This window comes from Ascaphus truei, chromosome 7 (assembly GCF_040206685.1).
Source record: "Ascaphus truei isolate aAscTru1 chromosome 7, aAscTru1.hap1, whole genome shotgun sequence".
NCBI lineage: Eukaryota > Metazoa > Chordata > Amphibia > Anura > Ascaphidae > Ascaphus > Ascaphus truei.
The window spans coordinates 40729366-40747450 of NC_134489.1; the positions used below are offsets into that span (position 1 = coordinate 40729366).

Here is an 18085-nt window from a genome sequence, read left to right on the forward strand (position 1 = left end):
CACGCCCAGAGAGGTAATACCGGTATACACATACATGCCCAGAGAGGTAATACCGGTATACACATACATGCCCAGAGAGGTAATACCGGTACACACATACACGCCCAGAGAGGTAATACCGGTACACACATACACGCCCAGAGAGGTAATACCGGTATACACGTACACGTCCAGAGAGGCAATACCGGTATACACGTACACGCCCAGAGAGGGAATACCGGTATACACGTACACGCCCAGAGAGGTAATATCGGTATACACGTACACGCCCAGAGAGGTAATACCAGTATACACGTACACGCCCAGAGAGGTAATACCGGTATACACATACACGTCCAGAGAGGTAATACCGGTATACACATACACACCCAGAGAGGTAATACCGGTACACACATATACGTCCAGAGAGGTAATACCGGTACACACATACACGCCCAGAGAGGTAATACCGGTATTACCCATACACGCCCAGAGAGGTAATACCGGTATACACATACACGCCCAGAGAGGTAATACCGGTATACACATACACACCCAGAGAGGTAATACTGGTATACACATACACGTCCAGAGAGGTAATACCGGTACACACATACACACCCAGAGAGGTAATACCGGTACACACGTACACGCCCAGAGAGGTAATACCGGTACACACGTACACGTCCAGAGAGGTAATACCGGTACACGCCCAGAGAGATAATACCGGTATACACATACACGTCCAGAGAGGCAATACCGGTATACACATACACGCCCAGAGAGGTAATATCGGTATACACATACACGCCCAGAGAGGTAATACCGGTATACACATACACGTCCAGAGAGGTAATACAGTATACTGGACACCTCTCAGCCCTATAACTACAGCTGAGTGAGAGTCACTTCTAACAGGTCTTATCTCCATACTGTAGCATTACAGCCCCTCAAGCACACAGGGGTCCGTATGTAATGGGAGTTATTCTCAGTTACAAGGTCTCCATCCTTACACAATAGGCTCACCACTTTGCCCATAACAAAGATGTCTCCCAGGGATATGGATACCAAATTAGCAGCGGAAGTGCGTGAAGGCGAAACTTACCTTAGTTAAGATGGCGGCACGTTTCGCAGTGTTCTCAATGATAGTGAAGCCAAACTGCTGCACCGGAAGTTCCCTGCTGCCAGTGTGCTGGCCCTGTCAGAAAAGATGGCGGCGCTCAGAGCCCTGGGGAGGCTGCGGGCACCTTCAGGGTTATTAGCCGGCAAGTCCATAAAACTGACCCCGCAAGCCAGGTGAGGTGGGGACCGGGGCCTGTGGAGTGTGGTAATTGGCTTCTTACCTCAGAAGAAGAGGGCAACACTGGGGCCACTACCGACCTGCTGCCCGTGTGCGGGGATACCGGCCTCGCCTGTCATAACTAGGGAACGGACGGCTGCAGAGAGAGAGAGTGTGTGTCTGCCTGCCTGCGTGTGCAAGGGACTGTTGTGTCTGCGTGTGTGCAAGTGTTTGGTTGTGTCTGCGTGTGTGTCTGCGTGTGTGCAAGGGATTGTGTGTCTGCGTGTGTGCAAGGGATTGTTTGTGTCTGCGTGTGTGCAAGGGATTGTGTGTGTCTGCGTGTGTGCAAGGGATTGTGTGTGTCTGCGTGTGTGCAAGGGATTGTGTGTGTTTGCGTGTGTGCAAGGGATTGTGTGTCTGCGTGTGTGCAAGGGATTTTGTGTGTCTGCGTGTGTGCAAGGGATTGTGTGTATCTGCGTGTGTGCAAGGGATTGTGTGTGTCTGCGTGTGTGCAAGGGATTGTGTGTGTCTGCGTGTGTGCAAGGGATTGTGTGTCTGCGTGTGTGCAAGGGATTGTGTCTGCGTGTGTGCAAGGGATTGTGTGTCTGCGTGTGTGCAAGGGATTGTGTGTCTGTGTGTGTGCAAGGGATTGTGTGTCTGCGTGTGTGCAAGGGATTGTGTGTCTGCGTGTGTGCAAGGGATTGTGTTTCTGCATGTGTACAAGGGACAGTGTGTGTGACTGCGTGTGTACAAGGGACTGTGTGTTTCTGCGTGTCTGTGTGTGTGTAAGGGACTGTGTATATGTTCTATACAGCAACATTATTTGCCATAAAACAAGAACAGAGAGTTTCAGTCCGAAGGTTTTGAGATATTAGCCTGAAGAGCCTGTGGTCCATACATCAATGTTAAAGCCCCATATTGTAAAATCCTGCTCTCGGTCTTGGAATTACAGTATTTCTTATATTAATGTCGCCAACACAAGACAGTCATATTACACGACTAACTAGCAGCCTCCATGTGTAAAATACATGTTTTTAATGCCTTTTTTTTTTAATGATGTCTGAAGACGTAAATATAATTGTATTTATAATAGATGAAGACACCAGCCACTATGACATAATTTCTCCTATATTTCCCCTGTGCCGTTTAGGGGAAAGCAATGGCAACCAGATGTGGAATGGGCGGAGCAATATGCTGGAGCCGTTATGTATCCAACCGCCATTACAGAGAAGTGGGTCCAAGCCCCTTGGAACGGTGCGTTTGTATATAACACGGATGGAACCTGTCCCTCTCGCTTTCAGATGACTCTATCCACTGTTTGGGCCAATTACTTCTAAAGGGATTGGCAACACATTGTAAAGCAGTGTGTTCTATGCCTCAGTGGCAGCGGTGGGCTCATAAGTTCACGTTTGATCATAAACAAGACTTAAAGGAGAAACCTATGAGGTTTGGAAAGCTCTGCACTCTATAATACCATTTTATGAATGCTAATGTTGTTCCCATTACAGGTTTTCAGTCTATGGGTCCTAAATAATTAATTGCTGTAATTAGCTCCCATTCCTGTCCCCACGTCTGCCCCTCTTACCACGGGATGAAATACTGATATAGATGGGACCTACAGATGTTTTTTTTTTTTTTTTTCCCCCATTGCAGGATGTCACCGTAACATAGGTAGCTATGGCAAGGGGTGAAACCATAGCCTTACCCATCCACCAACCCCAGTTGTCTTTCTCATGAACAGATAAGGACCCTCCGGCAGAGAAGAATGTCTCCAACCTGACCATAAACTTTGGGCCTCAGCACCCTGCGGCTCACGGGGTCCTGAGACTCGTCCTGGAGCTGAGCGGAGAGTCTGTGAAGCGCTGCGACCCTCATATCGGACTGCTGCACCGGGGGACCGAGAAACTCATTGAGTACAAGACCTACCTGCAGGTAACGCGATCATGAACACCATGACTTTTACACCAAGGAGGGAGGCTGCTGGTGGAATTGACTCGCAGGATGTCCACCGACTGTATCACTTAGTCATTTAAAGCCCATTCTTATTGGCTGCTTGTATTCTTGTCTAATCCTTTTTTTTCAGCGCTTTCCTTTGGTGCCGTGCGGTCAGGTGGTAGGTAAATAACCTCTCTTCCATTCTCCTGTAATTACGTCTTCCAGTACCCCTTGTTGATCTCATACATTTGATACTGCTCTGTATTGTTTGACCACTTCAGGGCAGGGCTTGAAATCTTTATAAATTGGTTTTGTGCAGATTTAAGTAAAGGTTTGTATTTATTTTTGTTCAAGTTTGAAGTGCTGCCTGTTTTCCTAGTGGAGGTAGACCTGGTCTGTCTGTTTTATTTTTCAGCTCCTGATTTCACTGACCTGTCTTTTTTTTCCTTCCGATGCTTCAGGCTTTACCTTATTTTGACCGCCTGGACTATGTGTCAATGATGTGCAATGAACAGGCCTATTCCCTGGCTGTAGAAAAGCTCCTAAACATTCGTCCGCCACCCCGAGCTCAGTGGATCAGAGGTAACCCTTGCTCACCTCGTGGGCGCAGCATAGTAAGGTTTTAGTTAGAAACAGATAAAGGCCACTGGTATATACACCATTTCCAAAAGATTGGGAATTAAGATGAAATCCTTTATGCTGTTTGGGATTGCAATATCCGTTTTTTAATTGAATCATAAAGAGGCAATCCAAGCAATATCCAACGTGTTTATTTTAATAAATCAATTCTGCAGTATTGGATTAAACACTGCATTTTTTTTTATTATTCAACTCGTAATGCCATTTTAATGAGTTTTTTTAATATAGTGAACATTATTTGATTTCTATAGCAGGTTTTAGCACACTTCCCCCAGCAGTGAAAGATCTTTGTAACGCCTTCCTGTTTGTGATATGTTGCTAATGTTCCCAGCAGTTTGAGCTGCAAACTGTAGCAATAGATAATGTTACCTTAGTAATTATAAGTATTTTTTTCTTTTTTTATGTGCCACTTGGATTACCTATTTAATGTAAGAGCAGTAATATGACTGGCATAGCACATCCAATTGCAGTTTTAATTCACAGCATGGTAAACCCATTTCTAATTCCAAGTGTAACTCAAATTGCAAAAGCCCCCCCTTTCCTCTTTCTATAATATTACTCGAGGTGTAATTTCTGAATGTTCATTGAGGAAGGAAGCCTGTGACCGTACGAACCTCCCCTCCATCTCCTATAAAGATCAGCGTCCATTCCAGAGTTAGATATGCAGATATATATTCCCTGATCTGCTGCTGATGTTGTTTTGTTTTTTTAGTGCTTTTTGGAGAACTAACTCGTCTTCTAAACCACGTTATGGCCATCACCACCCATGCCCTGGATATCGGAGCCATGACACCCTTCTTCTGGATGTTCGAGGAGCGAGAAAAGGTGTGATTTTGTTGAGCCCCATTCTTCCAGAGTTAGGGTTAACCTTATGACCTGGATCGCCAAAGAATCTAAATCGGACCATGTGTAACATCTCTCTCCAGCTCAGAACCGTCACCTTCACAATGTCATTTCCTGCTTCTGGCTCATCCATTGTTTTGGCAAGAGCAATGTTCACTCCCCGGTCACACTATCTGTATATCTCCACTTAGATTGTGCCTTGTTTGTGGACACTCGCTCCAATCACCTAATAATTTTATTGCATGGTATTGTTTCTGCATCACAGAGAGCACTTGACTTGTTTTTATGTTTTACAGTGTAAAGTTGAAGCACGATATTTTCACGTGGTCACTTGTTTTGTTGTTTTTTGCTTCTAGATGTTTGAGTTTTATGAAAGGGTGTCGGGGGCCAGGATGCACGCGGCCTACGTCCGACCGGGAGGCGTACACCAGGTGATGATGTAATTAGAATGCCAAGACATTGGTGCCTTTTAAAGGTACAATCCCACTTAGCTGACCAAAAATCAACATTTTGTTAATTTCTCAATGTACTTGGCTTATTTAAATCGATGGAAAAACCAAAGGCATTTTATTACAAATGGCATTTTTAGAGACCCCTGAATCCTAAATGGGGCGAGTGTTTGTCTATTAAGTGTTTCCTCTCTCGTTATACCAATGAACAGAAGGAGGGAAGGGATTTTGCCAGTGCAAGGTCAAAAACACCCATCACAAGCACAGGGTACTTAAAGAGCAAACTGTCATTACAAATATATTCATTCATTAAAATAAAAAAATGACCCTAATGTTAAAAAATGTATTGTGCAAATGTTGGTATTGTTGTATGTATAACTGTTTGTTATAAGAGACGGAGCTCCGATATCACAGCTGTCTTAATCATCTATATTTGTTGTTTCAAGTCCTTTTATCATAAATATTGCTTGTGTTTAATTACACCAATTGAGTTTACAGTATATGCATGTACACTTAGTATATGGATACCTGGTCGTGTGAAGCAGGACGAGCAACACTTTTGAATACAAATTAGTTCAATGTGTTTTTTTTGTTTTGTTTTTTTGTGTATTTTTTTTGTTTTGTTTTTTTGTGTGTGTTTTTTTTTTTTTTTAACCTGGAAGGGAATGTTTAGTAGGATCTTCTCCAAAGTGCAATCAACAGAGGTGATGCTCAGTACTGCTTAGTTATGTTGTTTGTTTCTGTCTGTGTCTCAGGATATGCCCCTGGGTCTAATGGACGACATCTACGTATTTATAAAGAACTTCTCCATCCGAATCGATGAAGTGGAGGAGGTAACGTTTGGCTTGGAAAGGAATGGGCGAGGGGAAAAGTAGCAATAGGTTTGAAAATTGTTTCGAAAGGTCTGTACTAGCAGGTGAATAGCATGGGAATTCGGAATGAAGAATGCATCCTCAGGGAGGCACAGAGTCCAACAGGTTTGCCAAAGAGTGAGGGAGACTGCAATTGAACCAGTAAGCTTGTGTATTAAAAACCAACTCCTCAATCACTGTTCCAAGGTGGTGAAGAGAGCGCAGCCCTCTGCTTGTCCTTCACCAAGGGGCCATAGTATTAGCTGCTTTAGGCTGGGATTATACACTCCGCTTGCTTGCGAGCGCATGCCGTGTAGCGTGGCTCTAGCACAAGCGATCTGTAAACTCTCCTGGAAAGCAATGTTCAGGCGATGGGGGGCGTGGCCGTGACGTCACGCGGCTGGTTCGCCCTCATTGGCTGAACCAGCCGCGTGACGTGGCCGCCGCGCCAAAAGTCAAATCTTTGTCTTTTGAAAACGTGGTCCCGCCATCACGCTCCAGTGTGTGCGCACGCGAGCAATAGGGACGGCCTCATAAGGAGTCTGCAATTTGTTTTTGCAGCACGCGAGCACAAAAGCACGGAGTATTAGATTTTGAATAGGAGCTGTAAAAATCCTATTTACTCCACACTATATTGCATATGTAGTTGTAATGCGCTTTGCGTCTCACTGGGAGAAAGCGCTATATGAAATAGTTATTAATGCTCGCTCACATCTATGAAGCTCTTCTGACCCCCCACCCCTTATGTGGTCTACAGATGCTGACAAACAACCGGATCTGGAAGAACAGAACGGTGGACATCGGCGTTGTGACAGCCGAGGAAGCTCTGAACTACGGATTTAGGTAACGTCGTGGCACATTTAACGTGCACACGTCTCGCAGGTGTCACCAGATATATAATTCATAACCGCCTGGGGTAGACCCCAGGATTTCCTAATGTGAAGCGTAGGCGAGTATCTAATACTCTGGGTTTCTCCGCAGATCGTAAAGTGGTCCTTATTTGCCATCGCCAATGCTTTTATATCTTGTGACTCCGTTGGCATCACACTTGACTGATCTTCGTCCTCGATACATTGTCATCTTCTTGTTGTTTACATATTGCAGGATTTCAGCGTTTATTTACCAAGGTTGACCATTCTCGTACTTGCAGTATGCAATGAAGAATCAATCTTTCAATTGCATTAATTGTGCTCGTTAGATGGTTTAGAATAGGGACACATCTTCTGGAACAGTCTTGAGGACCATATGTCATTTCTATGATTCTGCTTCTCTGTTGGTCTGTGCTACAATGTGGAAATTGTTAAAACACAGCGCCCACAAATGATTCTCTATAGCTTAGCACTGGGGTAGCCAACTACGCTCCAAGGGCCACCAACAGGTCACAGTTTAAGGGTATCCCTGCTTCAGCACAGGTGGCGCAGTCATTGACTGTACCACATGTGCTGAAGCATGGATATCCTGAAAACCTGACCTGACTTAGTACAACTGTGTTTAGTATATATGTATCAACAGAGGTAATGTCCCCAGCACTCAATGTGAATAAAACGAGAAAAGCACTGGAATATGCCAAAATATATAAATTGTATTGAAAAATATACAATATAGGATATACAATTTGAAGGATGCAACAACTATCCTAGGGAAAATCTATAAATACACAAGCCAATAACTGGCGTAATGGGAGTGGGGTACGGGAGGGAAAAAACAAGGGGAATAAGGTATTGACAATAAACTGCCTAACGGCAAAAGATGGAGTGGACGTAATGAAGCGAAAGGGGGGCAACGTTTCGGGCAGGATGCCCCTTCCTCAGGCCCGTTCCCACAGATCCTTTAAAAAGGAACCCAATCCAATACCTGTTAAATACTGACTGGGAAACCCCATTGTAATAATATAAACAGTCTCAGATAAGTCACGCTGTTATAATCAGTCTAGTACAAATGTTAGATAATCTGAAGCAAAAAAGTGCAAGCTGCTCCAGACTGGTGACACGTATGAGCTGAGATAATACTCTGTGTAACCCTGTCTCTCTTTGTTTGCTATAGTGCTGATTTATTTCATAGTTATTGGGATGTCCCTTGGAGTTAGCAAGATTGTAAAGTAGTACTGCCTCCCTTTTTTGCTTCAGATTATCTAACATTTGTACTAGACTGATTATTACAGTGTGACTTATCTGAGACTGTTTATATTATTACAATAGGGTTTCGAAGTCATTATTTAATAGAAATTGTATTACTGGCAGTAGCAGTAAAAGCTTATGTGGACAGATTGATATTTACAATTCGTGTTCCTCTTTTGATATTTCCCTGTCTATGTAAGCACAACTTTGTTGTCCAGTTGTGTATATTATTTCTGTACAGACGGGGAGGAGATATTTTGTGATATGGCATTAAGGGAAGTACCACAGGTTCCTTTTTAAAGGATCTGTGGGAACGGGCCTGAGGAAGGGGCATCCTGCCCCGAAACGTTGCCCCCCTTTCGCCTCATTATGTCCACTCCATCTTTTGCCGTTAGGCAGTTTATTGTCACTGCCTTATTCCCCTTGTATTTTCCCTCCCCTACCTCACTCCCATCACGCCAGTTATTGGCTTGTGTATTTATAGATTTTCCCTAGGATAGTTGTAGCATCCTTCAAATTGTATATTTTTCAATACAATTGATATATTTTGGCATATTCCAGTGCTTTTTTTGTTTTATTCACATTGAGTGCTGGGGACATTACCTCTGTTGCTTTATAGTTTTGGGAGGGTCTAAGGTCCCTCCTGCCATTCCCGTGCTCCAGTCCGTATACACTTTGTACTATATCTTGGGAGTGCTGTCTATAACGCCATACTTTTAGTGTATATGTACTTTATTTTGGAATGTGTGTTACTGATCCCTCTTGATCCATCCCCCTTCCTCTCCTCAGTGGGGTAATGCTTCGCGGCTCAGGGATTCAGTGGGACTTGCGGAAATCGCAGCCATACGATTTGTACGACCAGGTGGAGTTCGACGTCCCCATTGGCTCACGAGGAGATTGTTACGACAGGTGAGGCTCTCAGCGACTTGTGCGTCTCAGCTGCAGCGTTTACACCGGCTATCCAAAAAGTGAGTAAGGAGACCGTTCACTATAACTCACCCTATGGATGCCGCAATCCTCGCCAAAGCGTCACGGTGGTTATTGGTAATTAACAGAACTGAAGCCCACTGTAAAAACAAGATATTCTTATAAATGGCAAATATTATGACGTTGGCACACTACGGCTGTTTTGGTACACTTGCCATGTGACCAACGGCAGCCAATCTGATTCCTATTTGTTGATACCCCGGGACATGGTTTGCCACGAAGCAGGCGGTTCTCCTGACGCTGTGCCTTCCTGCGGTACACTCTCTTGCCCCCAGGTACCTGTGCCGCGTGGAAGAAATGCGCCAGTCCTTGCGCATCATCTTGCAGGCGCTCAACAAGATGCCCGAAGGAGAAATAAAGGTGGACGATGCCAAAGTTTCTCCTCCCAAGAGGTCTGAGATGAAGGTGAGAACCGAGCACACGTGACCCTGACACGGCTATCCGTGCAGTCCCGTGGGCTGGGACACGCGTTACAGGCTCTTATTGCTATGAATAACCCAGAAAGGTAAAACAAAATACTCACCTGTGAGGTGTGGAGCCAGTAAGTGCAGCACTTGGGTGGTTTCTTCATCCATCGTTACAAAGCATCTTAAAGCTGCAGACCAGGCAATATCCTACATGTTTTTGTTTTTTTAAATAAATCCATCTGTGCTATGAGAAAATACTTGTAGCATTTTTTTTAAACAACTCTGACATTTTTAATGTATTATGTAAGACGCATTTTTTGCTTCTATAGTAACCATTTACAAAGTCACATCCCCTTCCTCTTCTGAGACAGGCTCTGGCACACCCCTTTTTGAGCCCTGCCCCCTCTCTAGCAGTGCATCAATTGTATCTAGTGACTGCCTGGTCACATGATCTTCCCCACAGAACTTTGCATCTTTGGTCCTCTTCTGCTGCACTGATAGCCATTTAGTGAACCCCCGAGCCGAATCTTCGCCAATCGATTATTACTAACTAGCTGAGAGACCCGGTGTTGCCCGTGAGTTAAATTTCCCGCTCCCTTCTCTCCCCCTCTTTCTCCGTTCTCCCCCCCCCCCCCCTCCTCCAGAGGGGAGGGACAGTGGACAGGAGGGGGGGGGGGGGGGACAGTGGACAGGAGGGGGGATTGCGGGACAGTGGACAGGAGGGGGGGGACGGGACAGTGGACAGGAGGGGGGGGACGGGACAGTGGACAGGAGGGGGGGACGGGACAGTGGACAGGAGGGGGGGACGGGACAGTGGACAGGAGGGGGGGACGGGACAGTGGACAGGAGGGGGGGGACGGGACAGTGGACAGGAGGGGGGGACGGGACAGTGGACAGGAGGGGGGGGACAGTGGACAGGAGGGGGGGATGGGACAGTGGACAGGAGGGGGGGATGGGACAGTGGACAGGAGGGGGGGGGCGGGACAGTGGACAGGAGGGGGGGGGCGGGACAGTGGACAGGAGGGGGGGGGACGGGACAGTGGACAGGAGGGGGGGGACGGGACAGTGGACAGGAGGGGGGGGACAGGAGGGGGGGGACGGGACAGTGGACAGGAGGGGGGGGACGGGACAGTGGACAGGAGGGGGGGACGGGACAGTGGACAGGAGGGGGGGGACAGTGGACAGGAGGGGGGGATGGGACAGTGGACAGGAGGGGGGGATGGGACAGTGGACAGGAGGGGGGGATGGGACAGTGGACAGGAGGGGGGGATGGGACAGTGGACAGGAGGGGGGGATGGGACAGTGGACAGGAGGGGGGGATGGGACAGTGGACAGGAGGGGGGGGGGCGGGACAGTGGACAGGAGGGGGGGGGACGGGACAGTGGACAGGAGGGGGGGGGGACAGTGGACAGGAGGGGGGGGACAGGAGGCGGGGGACGGGACAGTGGACAGGAGGGGGGGGGGACAGTGGACAGGAGGGGGGGGGGACAGTGGACAGGAGGTGGACAGTGGACAGGAGGTGGACAGTGGACAGGAGGGGGGACGGGACAGTGGACAGGAGGGGGGGACGGGACAGTGGACAGGAGGGGGGGACGGGACAGTGGACAGGAGGGGGGGACGGGACAGTGGACAGGAGGGGGGGACGGGACAGTGGACAGGAGGGGGGGATGGGACAGTGGACAGGAGGGGGGGGGGCGGGACAGTGGACAGGAGGGGGGGGGACGGGACAGTGGACAGGAGGGGGGGGGACGGGACAGTGGACAGGAGGGGGGGGGACGGGACAGTGGACAGGAGGGGGGGGGACAGGAGGGGGGGGACGGGACAGTGGACAGGAGGGGGGGGACGGGACAGTGGACAGGAGGGGGACAGTGGACGGGACAGTGGACAGGAGGGGGACAGTGGACGGGACAGTGGACAGGAGGGGGACAGTGGACAGGAGGGGGGACGGGACAGTGGACAGGAGGGGGGACGGGACAGTGGACAGGAGGGGGGACGGGACAGTGGACAGGGGGGGGACGGGACAGTGGACAGGAGGGGGGACGGGACAGTGGACAGGAGGGGGGACGGGACAGTGGACAGGAGGGGGGACGGGACAGTGGACAGGAGGGGGGACGGGACAGTGGACAGGAGGGGGACAGTGGACGGGACAGTGGACAGGAGGGGGACGGGACAGTGGACAGGAGGGGGACGGGACAGTGGACAGGAGGGGGGGACAGTGGACAGGAGGGGGGGGACAGGAGGGGGGGACGGGACAGTGGACAGGAGGGGGGGGATGGGACAGTGGACAGGAGGGGGACAGTGGACGGGACAGTGGACAGGAGGGGGACGGGACAGTGGACAGGAGGGGGAGGGACAGTGGACAGGAGGGGGGGGGACAGTGGACAGGAGGGGGGGATGGGACAGTGGACAGGAGGGGGGGATGGGACAGTGGACAGGAGGGGGGGATGGGACAGTGGACAGGAGGGGGGGATGGGACAGTGGACAGGAGGGGGGGATGGGACAGTGGACAGGAGGGGGGGGGGGGCGGGACAGTGGACAGGAGGGGGGGGACAGTGGACAGGAGGGGGGGGGACAGGAGGGGGGGACGGGACAGTGGACAGGAGGGGGGGGATGGGACAGTGGACAGGAGGGGGACAGTGGACGGGACAGTGGACAGGAGGGGGACGGGACAGTGGACAGGAGGGGGACGGGACAGTGGACAGGAGGGGGGGGGACAGTGGACAGGAGGGGGGGGGACAGGAGGGGGGGACGGGACAGTGGACAGGAGGGGGGGGATGGGACAGTGGACAGGAGGGGGACAGTGGACGGGACAGTGGACAGGAGGGGGGGGGACAGTGGACAGGAGGGGGGGATGGGACAGTGGACAGGAGGGGGGGATGGGACAGTGGACAGGAGGGGGGGATGGGACAGTGGACAGGAGGGGGGGATGGGACAGTGGACAGGAGGGGGGGGGCGGGACAGTGGACAGGAGGGGGGGGACAGTGGACAGGAGGGGGGGGGACAGGAGGGGGGACGGGACAGTGGACAGGAGGGGGGGACAGGACAGTGGACAGGAGGGGGACAGTGGACGGGACAGTGGACAGGAGGGGGGACGGGACAGTGGACAGGAGGGGGGACGGGACAGTGGACAGGAGGAGGGACGGGACAGTGGACAGGAGGGGGGACGGGACAGTGGACAGGAGGGGGGACGGGACAGTGGACAGGAGGGGGGGACGGGACAGTGGACAGGAGGGGGGGGACGGTGGACAGGAGGGGGGGGACGGTGGACAGGAGGGGGGGGGGGGGACGGGACGGTGGACAGGAGGGGGGGGACGGGACAGTGGACAGGAGGGGGGGGACGGGACAGTGGACAGGAGGGGGGGGACGGGACAGTGGACAGGAGGGGGGGGACGGGACGGGACAGTGGACAGGAGGGGGGGGACGGGACAGTGGACAGGAGGGGGGGGACGGGACGGGACAGTGGACAGGAAGGGGGGGACGGGACAGTGGACAGGAGGGGGGGGGGGACGGGAGGGGACGGTGGACGGGAGGGGACGGACACGGGAGGGGACGGACACGGTGCGGGAGGGGGCGGGACGACAGTGGACAGGAGGGGGCGGGACGACTGTGGACAGGAGGGTAGCTGATTGACTTGTGTAAAAGAAATCAGTGTATTTGTAACTTTTTAAAAAATATTTCCATTCTTGACGCTTTGGATAGATATTTTTTCTTTTACCATCTATACCGAAGGTCTTTTGGTGATCAGACTATTTGCCACTTTTTTATGGGCGCATTTCTTTTCGCTCTGTTATTTGTCGTCGTTGGTCAAACAGATAAACACTAGTAGCTGATACCCTTGAATCCAGCGTTGCTGACAAAGTGCTACATGCCCATTTTTCGCAAGATACATATAGGTGAAACGGCCACTTTTAAGGGTAATTGCATTGTTCCACGGAAGCCGATTTTTACACGGATACGTTGCGTATAAAATGTGTTTTGACCTGCCATGTTGACCTTCCCCTTTAAGACACTTTAATGAGGTCTCTCTCTGTACAGCGCTCAATGGAGTCTCTCATCCATCACTTCAAACTCTACACAGAAGGGTACCAAGTACCTCCAGGAGCCACGTACACCGCTATCGAAGCCCCCAAGGTAAGCGAGGCTCGGAAGCGTCCTGCTAGTAACTCCTCTGAGGCACCAAGCGAGCACGGAGGCGAGCGGGGATGTCCCTTTAATACCGTGAGCCCAGGGAGCCCAGGCCTCTGTTTTCTTGGTCTCCCTGCAGTGGAGAGGAAATGTGGTTTGCAGTGCATGGCCGGCACGAACCAGGGCATGGATAGGGTGGGGATACTTCCCTGGTCAAGGGCTAGGTTAACCCCTTAACTGCCTCGCCACGTGTTGTGAGGGGACAGGGTGAGCAGAAGCAGGGGCCCTCACCCGCTGTGTATGCAACTGCCGGAGGTGTTCTCCCTGCTAGGCAGGAAAGGGACGTCGCTGACCAGCACCTCGCAAAGTACACAGAGCGGAAGCCCGCACTCAGAGGTGAGACTTCTTATCTCTGATGCATCAGCACAAGAACAGAGCCCTACGTTTAAAGAAAACCCTGCTGTGGGGGAGGAAGAGGAAGCGCACTGTTCTTGAGAACAGAGCTAGTTTCTGGTCACACACACAGCTAATAAATGGTCAGTGACTTGGGTTCCCCCACTTCAGGGTTTGACTTCTTCCCGTCTGCCTGGATCTCTTCCCATGAGCTGAAGCTCGGTGGTAAGAACACTGCTGTTAAAGGGACGTACGCAGGTTCTAATCCGTTTCAGCACGCTTATCTCTGTGCCTATTTAAATGAGGCGGTCTGGCACTAGCGTAAAGGCTGGCCTGCTGTTCAGGAAGTTGTTTCAAATCCCGATGTGATAGGATTTCCTAAAACTACTTACATTTTAATTCCCTGTGCCTCAGGCACTAGTGTTACATTCCGAAACAGGAGCTCCCCTCTGCCAAATTCTATGTACAGTGCTGGGTATACTGCGGTGATCTGTAAGAGAGGAGGCATATCTTGTACACAGCGTCAGGCAACTAGTTCCTCATCTCACTGGGCAAAAATAGCACAGGATATAAGAATAAAGAAGGACCGAGGACTTCAGTTCGCTGACACTTTGTAAATTGTGAGCGTACAAGATGCCCGGGTGCCTGTGCCGGGCTGGCCGGGTGGCTGTGCCGGGGTGGCTGGGCTAATCTTGTGGGGTTTTTTTTATTGATGGGTAATAATATTGCTTTGCCTATTCTCTTTGAATAGCTGCGATGGTATGGCAGGTCCCTCTGGTAACCAAGGGTTAAATCCTCCGTCCCATTTGGACTTCTTAATTATTAATATTGTTTCTGTAATGCGCGAATGACCTTTTATCTCGCCCTTTCACCCCGATCACTCGCACAGTTTATCGTGAAATTCTCCAGCTGTTTTCTATGAGAAACGTTGTGAAGAAAATCTTATTTTTTGTAGCTGGTTCTCTGAAATTGTAGTTTTTTCCCCTGCTTCACAATGTAGCCCTGATCAGTGAATCTTTGAAACTGCTGCAGCACTGATTCTCCTTGTGAAAGCTGCAATTATTATACATATGTTCAATCATTTGAACAAAGGGCCGTGGCGGCCCCTCGTAGCAGCGAGTTCTGGCAGGGGCACTAAGCTGTTTAGTTACCATAAAGTCTCTAACTGTGGCCTCCCATATTCATTTCCCTACAGGGTGAATTTGGGGTGTACCTCGTCTCAGACGGCACGAGCCGTCCTTATCGCTGTAAAATAAAAGCTCCAGGATTCGCTCATTTGGTAAGGAACCGACCGTATATATTCCGAAATAATCCCACCTCTTTCTGTGCCTGTACTGTGCATATGCTTATAAGCAATAAGACCCCAAGGATTTAGGGCCATATTTACCAGGCCACCTTCTACCATAAGATACCTCTGGGGCTGAGGTAGGACATGGGCTGTGAGATGTCTTATGCCAGGAGGCTGGTTAGTAATATGGGCCGTGGTCTCCTGGTGATGTCTGCAGGTCGCTCTGGCAAAGTACACATATATACACACACGCGTGTCACACACACATATTATATACACATATACACCCACCCACACATATACACCCACCCACACATATACACCCACCCACACATATATACACCCACCCACACATATATACACCCACCCACACATATATACACCCACCCACACATATATACACCCACCCACACATATACACCCACCCACACATATATATATATATATACATATACACATATACACCCACACATGTATTGTATGTCTTTATTTATACACCCTCACATATATACACATATACACCCACACATATATACACACAGCCACACATATATACACATACACACACCCACACATATATATACACATACACACACCCACATATACACACACACACCCACACATATATACACATACCCACACACATATATATATATATATATATATATATATATATATATATATATATATATATATATATATATATATATATATATATATACATACATATATATATATATATACACACACACCCACACATATATATACACACACACACCCACACATATATATATATACACACACACACACCCACACATATATATATATACACACACACCCACACATATATATATACACACACACCCACACATATATATACACACACCCACACATATATATACACACACCCACACACACATATATACAGTGTTCGACAAACCTATACATTTGCTCGCCCCGGGCGAGTGGATTTAACCCCCGGGCGAGTAAATATTGGCCCAAGCAGCACACGTTTGGTACTAGGTGGCGAGTAGATTTTTTTGTGTGGCGAGTAGATTTTTTGGTGATTTGTCAACCACTGTATATATATATATATATATATATATACATATACATATACACATACACACACACACACACACATACACACACACACACACACACACACACACACACACACACACACACATACACATACACATACACATACACATACACATACACATACACATACACGTGTGTGTGTGTATACCTTTTGTGTAATTGCATCTCTGTTCCGTTTTCTCACATCGGTTTCTTGCTCTCACAGGCGGGTTTGGATAAGATGGCACGTGGTCACATGCTAGCTGATGTTGTTGCCATTATCGGTATGTTTTAAACCCTTTTTTTTTCCTCTCGTGGGTAAGAGATAGTGAAACGAGGGAGCGGGTCTGAGGCCGTTTACAGATTGTCGATCACTGAAAGCTATTGCTATTTTGTAGCGTTCCCTAATAATCTGCCTCCCTCTGCTGCGTCTCCTGCAGGCACTCAGGATATTGTCTTTGGAGAAGTGGATCGATAATTTTGCTGCTCAGCTCACACCAAAGGAAGCCCGAAGGCAGCTGCCCGGCACAGCGATCTCTCTGCCACGTGTGTGTTTTGATGTGACGTCTCCATCCAGAGCAGGAGCACGCATGCCTGTTTATTTAAATGTGCTGAATTGTATGCACCTCACACTGATAATAAAAGCTCTGGTTTCTCTGCAGGCTCCCGTCTGAATTATTAGGCACCGGGCATGAACAGAGTGAATGGTTAACCCCTCTGGTGCTGATGTGATGGGGGACCTGAATGCCAGTCCACAGGACACCCTCCCCCACCCAAACAGGTCAGGTTGGCAGGATATCCCTGCTTCAGCACAGGTGACTTAGTCTTCGAGTGAGCCAGTGATTGAGCCACCTGTGCTGAAGCGGGGATATCCTGAACACCTGATCTGTTGGTGGCACTTGAGGACTGGTTGAGCACCCCTTGGGATAACTGATGTCAATGTGGCTTGCAAAGCATTGCAGGTTCTGCCATTGACATCGTGGGTAGCAATGAGGTTTGGGCATTTCCTGCTGGTTTCGAAGAACCAAAGGTCCGTGGCTAATAGCGGACACGGACGTTTAAAGACCAGCCATGCAAAGTCTCTACATTTACATACACGGGGCTGACTTTTTAATTACATTAAGATCTTCTCAAATTGATTCAAAATAGCTTCTCTTTTTAAATGTAATTTAGTTTATCCTTCTGCTGTACATGACGGCAATACTTCCCGTTGTGCAGAAACATTGTATCCCTGCTCTGTCACCCGCAGGGCGGTAATTCATCGATTTTTAAAATGCAATTTGAATGAGTTCAGCATTGTGTAATCCATACATGTGTACAACACACACACACATTATACGTGTGTGTATTTGTTTTCCGTGTAACCAATCCTGTAATTCTCTCTGCCCGTTTCCCTCCGGAAGATCGCCGTGGATCAAAACGTTGGGCTTTACAGCTAAATAGATGTAAACATATGGCGCACTGCGATGACGCGCGTATATGAAATAATGATGCTTAGCCATGGTAACAAGATGAGGTCACATCCCTCCGATAGGTCGGAAAAAAAGTGCTATTTTAGATATGATGAAATAAAAAAAAAATGTTGATCAAAAAAAGTAAGATGGAAACCATTTGGTGTGTGTGAGATAGATATATATATATATATACACACACACACACACACACACACACACGTTAAATCCACTCGCCCGGGGCGAGCAAATGTATAGG

At 49.0% G+C, this 18085-nt stretch overlaps 1 protein-coding gene across 1 annotated transcript; it reads left to right on the forward strand.

The window, feature by feature from the left end:
• Window positions 1-1154: 1154 nt before the first annotated feature.
• Window positions 1155-17032, forward strand: NDUFS2 (NADH:ubiquinone oxidoreductase core subunit S2). The gene is made up of 14 exons (XM_075607915.1): window positions 1155-1275; window positions 2409-2512; window positions 3000-3190; window positions 3655-3775; window positions 4545-4657; window positions 5032-5106; window positions 5880-5957; window positions 6733-6818; window positions 8882-9001; window positions 9355-9484; window positions 13522-13617; window positions 15200-15283; window positions 16602-16659; window positions 16816-17032. The coding sequence occupies exons 1-14, from the start codon at window positions 1190-1192 to the stop codon at window positions 16851-16853; spliced, it is 1380 nt and encodes a 459-aa protein (XP_075464030.1). The 5' UTR covers window positions 1155-1189; the 3' UTR covers window positions 16854-17032.
• Window positions 17033-18085: the final 1053 nt, after the last annotated feature.

Bases quoted from the DNA above. Each gene is read 5' to 3' on its own strand.
- NDUFS2 (XM_075607915.1), top strand. From the start codon at position 1,190: ATGGCGGCGCTCAGAGCCCTGGGGAGGCTGCGGGCACCTTCAGGGTTA. The intron at 4,658-5,031 runs GTGTGATTTTGT...TTTTGCTTCTAG, and splicing joins TGTTCGAGGAGCGAGAAAAG to ATGTTTGAGTTTTATGAAAG. The intron at 16,660-16,815 runs GTATGTTTTAAA...CGTCTCCTGCAG, and splicing joins TGATGTTGTTGCCATTATCG to GCACTCAGGATATTGTCTTT.